This window comes from Camellia sinensis, chromosome 1, assembly GCF_055761805.1.
Source record: "Camellia sinensis isolate YWXY chromosome 1, ASM5576180v1, whole genome shotgun sequence".
NCBI lineage: Eukaryota > Viridiplantae > Streptophyta > Magnoliopsida > Ericales > Theaceae > Camellia > Camellia sinensis.
Genome location: NC_138961.1, coordinates 212,017,552 through 212,026,331, shown reverse-complemented (window position 1 = coordinate 212,026,331; position 8,780 = coordinate 212,017,552). Strand labels below are relative to the sequence as shown.

Genomic DNA, 8,780 nt, shown 5'->3' with positions numbered 1-8,780 from the left:
TTAACACAAACAGGTACTTTCTATTATCTTAACAAAATAATTAAATCAATCTCTAACAAAGTCCACCTTAGAACAACTGCTAAACAAAAATAAATAAATGTAAGCGGAAATTGAGATGGTTAAACGCTGAGCTCCAAAATTCGATCACAGGTATTATGTGGATTATGTAAATTGATCCTGCTGTTGCATCATCAAGGAACATTCGATCAAATACCAATTCCACTCATGTCGGGTTGTAGCTGCTTCATATAATACTTGGAACCACGGGATAGATTGACCTTTCTCCTCTTTTCTTCTGGTATGGATTCAATAGAACATTCTGAGAAACCGCGCCTCACAAACCTGTCAAACAGACAGTGCCAATGGTTTATAATAGATCAAAGACAGAACACAGTTCATTGTGGTGGTGCAGTATGCTTACACACGTGAAATTCAATTTCCTTTTCCATTGCATATAAAGGTACAAATTCATAAATCATAAATACATATGCAAGTATCAGAATACATAAATGACAGCGCTGTGAAGATGAAGCTATCACAAAAAATAATATGGAAATGATCTCTTTCATTCAAATTATAAAAACAATAATATAAGGTGAGAAGTATAAAAACTAAAATTACATCTTTAGGGGCAACAAAAGAAAGCAGAGAACCATGTTACAAGGACTTGGGTACAAATACTAGATGCGGTGCATGTTCAAGCGTCAAATCTTTCTAAACCTAAACTTTAAGATATTAAAATATGCATCCAAAAGTTGGGTGTCGGTACAGGAACACATCTCAAAAGATTACATATATTATATTGCATATTGTACAATATTCTTGAATAAAATGTAGTAAATTATTTAGAAATGTACTTTCAAATCAAATGGAATTTAGCCATCAAAAAAATGACACAATTATGCATGAAATCAATACATTGTGGAAGATAAAAATAATACCAATCTGCAGTGCGGGTGGTAAGCAAGAAAAGCATTTCCAATCCAAGGTAAGATGCCTTCTTCTCTATGTAATCTGCATAGTTCAATTGCAAATTAATTATTCGGAAAAGGTGACAAAGGTCAATAAATTTACAAATAATTACAAACACCGAGACAAACTATGACCAACTCATAGATGAATTACATAATAAATTCCGTAAATAAAAATAAAAATCATACCAAGTAATTTGTCTCCCTGTCCTTGCCCACGGCATTCAGAAGAAACAGCAATAGCAGCAACTTCCCCACACTTTTCTTTAAAGAAAGGGAAAAGAGCAGCACAAGCAATGATTTGACCCTCTCTCTCCACAACAATGAATGAATCCAATACTTTAAGCAGCTAAAGAACAAGTGAAAAGCAGAGTAAGTTTTAGGGTTACCTGGTGATTGAGCAAAAATTAATATATCAAATCAAACATAAAAAGAGCACGAGCACAAACCTCTTCATCGGTCCGTCTGACCAATGTACCAGATTCTTCTAAAGGATGTATAATTTGCTTTATCCCTGGAATGTCAGTCACCCTAGCAATCCGTGTTCCTTCATATAGATCACTGAGGAGTGAAAACGGACAAGTACATCAAATGTTAGTGAAAATCTTGATGCTTGCAGCATAGCAAATGGATCTTACTCTTTTTTGTCTAAGACTTATATTTCTTATTCAAAATAACAGCTTATAGGCCTTAAAGAATCTCACTCATGTGACTGGATACGAGAATTAAAATATGATTTAACAAACAAATCCCCTGGTTTACTACAATTCATGCCATATACTTGGTGTCTATCTTGAAATCATACAAACAAAACTAATCAGTGCCTTAATGATCGGAAGAGCCACACATGAGAGTTCAAAGTTATGGCAACTTTTAAAGCTTGGACATGCTTAGTTGATGAATCATATAAAATTTTGATGTATAGAAAAGATGTCAAAAAGTTCTTGTCAGTTAGGAAAAGCCCAACAAATATGCTGTAATTTTGAACATATTCTGGGACAGCCCTACCCACTGACCAATACCCTCTAGCACCAGGTACTGCTCTTAAACATAGATTTCCGTGAGTGGAAAAATTCAACTACAACCTGCCTACTGGGGGGAAAAAAAAGAAAAACCAAACTTAAACACAAATGCTCCCTTGATAAGGCAAAAGGAAATGAACCCCAAGGGGTTGGCCTAGTGGCAAGGCCTTGGGTCTTGGGGGTGTGCTCCCTCCAAGGTTCAGGGATCGAAACCTCTTAGGTACTAACAATTCCTTGGAGCCATCGGGCTGGGAGAAGACCCTTGAACCAGTCGTGGTACACTTGCCAGAAACTCCTTACTAAGAGTCTGTGCACACCTAGGGATTAGTCAGACTTTGATCCGGACACTCTGGTGCCAATTAAAAAAATAAGGCAAAAGGAAATGGAAAAAATGAAAGAAAGAAGGAATGCGCGAACAGATACATCAAGCAAACAATAAGGGATGAAAAAACTTTAGTTAGTTTAGAATGTTCAAATGCAATGCCCCTAAACAGGAATATTTGCTGCTCAAGTTTGTCAGCAAATAGGAATTCAGCATGCGTTAGTAGTTAATAACTTGAAATTAGATTATATGAAAGAAATTTGCAGCCAAAGATTGCATACCTAGCCACCATAGTCCCTACTCCATCTCTTTGAAACAGTTCCAGTAGTAAAACTCCACCAATAGTGCCATCTAATAGATGAACTCGCTGAATGCCTCCCTGAAGGAAAGTAAGAAAAAAACAAAAGGGACAATTATAACAAACTCACTGAACACCTATTCCTATAAATAATGATAATGATACATAATTCACAGGAAGTTTGACATTTAAAAAAAAAATGCACCGTATGAATTCAAAACCATTTCACTTGAAGCAATTTATTAGGACCTGACAATTTAACAATAACTTTCCTCAAAAAATTAACCAATACGAAACGACAAGAAACTGATGTAACAAACATCTATGGCTTTAAAAACCAGAATAAATAAAGTTAATTGCCGGACTATTATTAAAAATAAATCACTTTGCAAAAGTGAGCAATTTAAGAAATTTAGGCCTATCCATAAAGTTGTAGACTTACTCTGCAAACAAAAGCAGCAGCAGCTAATTCAGAAAGGTAACCATTTAAACGACTCAGCCTCTCTTGACCACCAATGGCAAAACCCTGTTCACCAGACCATAGTCCATTTCCATTGTCAAAACCAACACCGTTCTGAAATGTTGCAGCATACTTATCACTAAAACCCTTCCCATTCTGCTGAAAGGGAACACTTCCATTAGAATCACTATGGACAAGGCAAGTGAGATCATCTTCACCAACAGCCTGTACATAGTTAGTGGCTATCTCACTTTGCTCAGCTCGTTTGCGAATCAACATGTCTGCGTCTTGAAGAGGTAAAAAACGAATAAGGCGTCCACACTCATCCAGGATTGGGCCATCAATAATGCAAATAAGCTTCTCCGCTCCAAGAGCTAAGGCACAGGCTGTAGCAACTTCATATGTGCTAAAATTTATAGCAGCAAAAAGTATTAGACCGAGGGTTTCAAGCGCAGAAATAAAAGTGTCAAACAGATTGCATGATTAAAATATGACAAACTCTTGGTGCCTTTCCTTTTATAATTCGTAATTACTCTTTAGTCTTTACTTATCGAAAAAAAATATTTATAAAACAAAAAACAGCGAAACGGTCAAAACTGTGTAGTCAATCATTTTTAATGCTGAAAAAATAGTGGTCTCCTCCCTCAAATTTGTAAGTTGCTCATAGTTGAAACACCAATTTGTGAGGTGTCTATTTTAAGTACTTGTGGGCTAATCTGTAAAGGACCTTAATGGAAAGGCAACTATATAAAGTGACAAAGATGAATGAGGTAATTCCTTTTGGAAAAGACAAATTTCTCAAATGCAATTGAAAGAATGTTCAAGTATGTCTACCCTGAGAACTAGATATAATACTGCCAAAACCTCACATGTTAGATCTGGGAAATTAGAATTAAGTATTTAAGATTAGGCGAAGCTGTTACAAAAGGTACCTATTAAAAGCTATGAAGCATACTTGCAATTTAGAACTTCCCCGGAGCTGGAGTAGCCAAGATTGCTTAAGATAACTATATAATCCTTATCCAGCCTCTCACGAATGCGAGCAACATCTATTTTCTTTACTTCACCTGTTGCTCCATAATCAATTCCTTCCAAAACACCTCTTCTCTGCCAAAAGATAAAAATAAGTAAATTTATTTTCCACTAATAAAATGGAAATATTACAGAACAAGCCTCCACTAGATAAGCTAATAATGTCAAAGAAGTTCAAACACTAATGATCATATCAAAACATATAAAAGGAATCTAAAAGCAGATTGAAAATAATAAAAATTAATCTTGCAGTAGTATTCTTACCTTGGCTGCAAGAAAATTACCACTAGCGACACTGACACCAACATCATGCCAACGACTATTGTCACCATGTCGACGGATATTGCATAAAGAGGGTCCAGGAGATAGCTTTGCCTCTATCATAATACGAATTCTCCCAGCTGCATCCATTGCTGCCTGGAGGGAATTAGAGTCAGTAATTCTGTATCGACCTAAATACTTTGGCTCACTTCCTGCAATAAAAATCCTGGTTACATGTTGCCCAACAGAATTACAACTTTCAAATATCACATGTAAATTAAATCTTTGTGATAATACAAGGGGAAGGGAAAAAGTCAATGTAATAGATCCAAGAGCAGAAAGGTACAATCCAAACACCACCTCCAAAAGGGCCCAACTTTTGAAGGTGATGACACCTTATGTATTCGTGGTAGTTCCTTCCCTATTATAAAAATTGGCACCAGGGGGGGGGGGGGGGGGAGGAGAGAAAGAGAGAGAGTGCTAAAATTCGAATCAATGATTATCTGGTAAAAACATAATAAAGTTGTGAAAAAGAATACAACACAGATTGACAAGTTGTTGAATCAATTACATGCTCTTAGCCCATTTCTATCACAACATAACTACAACATTCACAATCCCTACCATTCCAAGTAAAAAAGAAACGATAGATAAATAAATAAATTTGGTAATTTGATATGCATCAGGATGAAGTTGGAAGGTCCTAAATGAAAATCTCCAAATAATATCCTTCAACATCTCAAGTCGTTCTTCCAAGGAAAACTTCCTCTTTCTCATAATGACTAATAAGGTTAATTTTGTGAAAATGTAAGGTTGGTACACTTTACATGAGTTGTTTAACAATGTGAATGCAATAGAAATGATGTAATTGAACATACGAAATAAAAGAACAGAAAAAGAAAAATAACATGTTGATCCTAAAAGGAAAACTTATAGTAGATTGAAAGCACCATAGCATTTGCTGATGCCAGAAAGACAGAAAAGGGCAGTATGGGTAACAACAGGATCAAAGACAACTATCTTCTATGTCTTAAAACCAGAACTTACAATTCATTGGTGACAACAAATTTGGCATGAGGATCTAGCTTAAACAAGTTTAAGAGCGGCAAGATGAACCAAGTATTCCAATATGAAATATTCAAGCTTGATAGTACACAACTTGAGCTTAGTTTCAATAAACAAAGAAATTTAATCTTGATAATATATCTTCTTCAAGGATCAGTTCCGGCGCAAGTTTGTTGAGTACAAAGTTTGATAAAAAAAAAAAAAGGAAAAAAAGGCAATCCAACATAATCTCTATGTAAAAAAGTATGCCAGCAACCAGTTGAGAGCAGCTTTATTCAAAGTCCTTTTCAAGATTTCAAAGAGGTAAATGACTTCTACAGCTGGATAAAATATATCTGTTAGAGTAAGTTTATTGCACATTTACAGCAAAGAAAACACAAATTTTGACCTTAACGTTGTGTTTGGTTGGGGGATTTGGGAAGGAAAAAGGAAGAGTGTGAAATTAGGTATACATTTCACCTTCCTTTTTTCTTTCTCTTTTCAAATCCCTTCCTAAATCCTCCAACCAAACACACCATAAATGGAATGGGGCAATAAATTTATATCAATGAGGACAACAAACATGGAATTCACCTTGACATGGTTTAACTTTAATTTACTCTACTGTATTATAGCAATATGTTGTTCCGTTGAAAATATATTACATCAATATTACTATGAAACATCAAGGCAACATAAAGCACGATTCAAATATCAAAAAAATGAGAACTATTGCTAACAGAGAGAATATATACACATATAGATATGTATGTAGACCCGAAGTAACCGGGTTTCACTCACCTCTCTCATCCAAAAGCTTGTCAATTTGTACATGAGTCCCAGGGACAAGAACAAATTTGATTCCCAAGCCATGAAGCAGAGAAATATCCTGTGTACAGATTCATTCAACCTGGTGAAGCTGGTATCATACCTCCAATTATGTATATTATATCCATACATGATACATGCAAAAATATATAATCTTTGTGTATGTTGACACTTAAAAAACTCGACAAATTGAAAGCAGCACAAAGTTCATCACAAAAATTGACAAAGTCGAAGCAAGAAACCAAAAAAAAAAACAATCAAGCAAAGTTCAAGAAAAGTAGCCCAAACCCACAAATTGAAGACTTATTCAAACCTAATTGATCATCCATTATAGATAGAGACGGTGAAACAGAGGTAGTAGAGATGAGATTAGAAACGTGCCATCAAAACGGGATCCAAGTAAGGGCTATCGACGATTTCACCGGAAATAATAACAACAAACGTGCCGCCGCGGTGAGCTCGAAAATATGGCCAAGCTTCGCGGAAAAACCTCACAAACTGTTCGTCTTTTATGCAGTTACTGGCTTCAACACCGCCGTTATTATCTGTTTCGCCCAAAACATTACACTTGACTGAAATTTTCGTCGAGGGCTTGATCGATCCGAGACCACCAAATCTCTCTGGGAAGCCGTTTCGGGGCCGCGAAACAGTGATTGGGGAAGGAGAGAGTTGTCGGCGGTAGTGTCGGAGAGGAACGCTAGGGTTTGGCAAAGCGGCCATAAGAAGAAAGCTCGAATTTTTGAGAGTTAGAGAGAGGTGGGAGTGACAAGGTAGGTGGTTAAGTCGGTTGGAGGCGATTCATGGTGTGCTGCCGTTGTTGTTCAAAGGAAGGGCGGCGGAAGGGGGGAAGGGAGCCGCCATGGTTGAAATGGAGAATGTCGGAGTGGGACCCAAAGAGGGCGACCTCGAGTTGTTGCGATCCAGTGATGACGATGATGTGTGAGTATGCCAACATGAACATGCATGCTAAACAAAACGTGGTAGGAGGAGCACATTCAAATCTACTAAAAATTAAAAAATATTTAAAAAAATATTAGAGATTTTAAGACTGCTACTAATTTTTTTATCAAATGTCTGACGTGAATATAAGGCTCATCATATTTTTATGAGATATTTGATAAAAATTTAAAATTTTAAAATTATTGTAAAAAAGTTTACACTATAATTATGTAGACATGATATGTATCTCATAGTATTTTATAAAAAATTTCATAATTTTTTTGGAATATCTAATATTATTATTATTTGCATTATTAGGAACTATACGAGAAAGAAATAAACCTTTTCGTATAATCTTGTTGATCAAGTTTGTGCTCCTCCGTACGACGTTGCTTTATTCCTTAAAAACACAAACGTGAGCTAGCCGACGAGTGTATGCCGAATACCTCTCCGATGCCTAAGTCAGCAAAATAGACAAATAGACAAAATCCCTGTGTATTCGAGAATCAAAGTTGTGTTACCTCTCCATAGGTGATGTTGTGAGCTTTTATAGGTTCCACGTGGCACAATCCTAGTAGGACTTTTACTCCTCCATGTAGAGTCATCCTAGGAGTCATACTCCTGAAAGATAATACTTACCCTTCAACACCCCCTCACTGCTTAAACCAAGTGAGATGGTTTTACCATGGTCGGATTCCAATATGACCGAGGTAAGCATGGCCATGCTAAGCCGCTGAGTAGACCAAACTATGTCTAGTTTGGTTCTTCCTTTCACTGCTCTTACCTCGGTTTTCCCTGTACAAACCATGGTACGCTTAGACCGAGCTAGAAAATAGCAAGGTCCTGACCGAGCTAACCATACTACGCTATGACCGGGCTAACTTCAAGGTTCTTTCGGACCGGGATAACAAGGGGGCACTCTGGGGCCGAGATATCAATAGGGCTCACTGGGACCGGGCTAACTACAAGCCCCTTTTATCCAACCCTTCTGACAATGGCCTAAAGAACGGCCCATTTACCCAACTCGACCCAATTTATGTATAAATTACCCTCTCAGGAACACTGAATAATTGTTCAATACCCTTATAGAAATTTCGGAGCCATATCAAATGGTAAGAACATCTTTAATGGTAAATGCTATAATAGAATTGTCATTGCTATAATTTGACAATGAATAATAGAAAATGATAGAATTATAGCAATGATACTCCAATGATCAAATGTCATTTTGGCAGATCAAACATAAAAATTAGTGTTTTCGGATGACCGTCTGGTCAGTCATCTCAAACACACTAATTTTTGTGTTTCATTATGCAAAAATGACAATTTTGTGAAAATTTATATGTTTTGCTGGGAGAGAGGGAGATAGATTTTTGCTTGAGTTGGCATTTATGACGGCTGCCAAAACTTGTGGCATTTGTCAAATTTAACAGTTGTCATAACTAACCATCGAAGCATGCTTTTTATTTTTAATTGTCAAATTATAGTAATAGCTACTTTAATGATAAACCTTTAGAAATGCACTAATGTCTCTAAAATTGAGCTACTATAAGGAAATTGCAAAAATAGTTCCATTTTATTAGATTTTATAGTTCTAATTTAA

The 8,780-nt window shown here is 36.3% G+C and overlaps 1 protein-coding gene across 2 annotated transcripts; it reads right to left on the bottom strand.

Annotated features, from left to right (window-relative positions):
• On the bottom strand, nucleotides 1-7,251 carry LOC114309740 (putative amino-acid acetyltransferase NAGS2, chloroplastic). 2 transcript variants are annotated; one of them, XM_028255540.2, is made up of 10 exons: nucleotides 6,620-7,251; nucleotides 6,212-6,299; nucleotides 4,370-4,578; nucleotides 4,029-4,180; nucleotides 3,056-3,479; nucleotides 2,597-2,694; nucleotides 1,421-1,532; nucleotides 1,161-1,320; nucleotides 942-1,014; nucleotides 1-342 (listed from the first exon to the last, which is right to left on the bottom strand). In XM_028255540.2, the coding sequence occupies exons 1-10, from the start codon at nucleotides 6,956-6,958 to the stop codon at nucleotides 207-209; spliced, it is 1,791 nt and encodes a 596-aa protein (XP_028111341.1). In that variant the 5' UTR covers nucleotides 6,959-7,251; the 3' UTR covers nucleotides 1-206. The 2 variants fall into 2 exon arrangements, with proteins under 2 accessions (XP_028111341.1, XP_028111343.1); XM_028255542.2 differs by having other exon boundaries at nucleotides 4,370-4,522; nucleotides 6,620-7,215.
• Nucleotides 7,252-8,780: the final 1,529 nt, after the last annotated feature.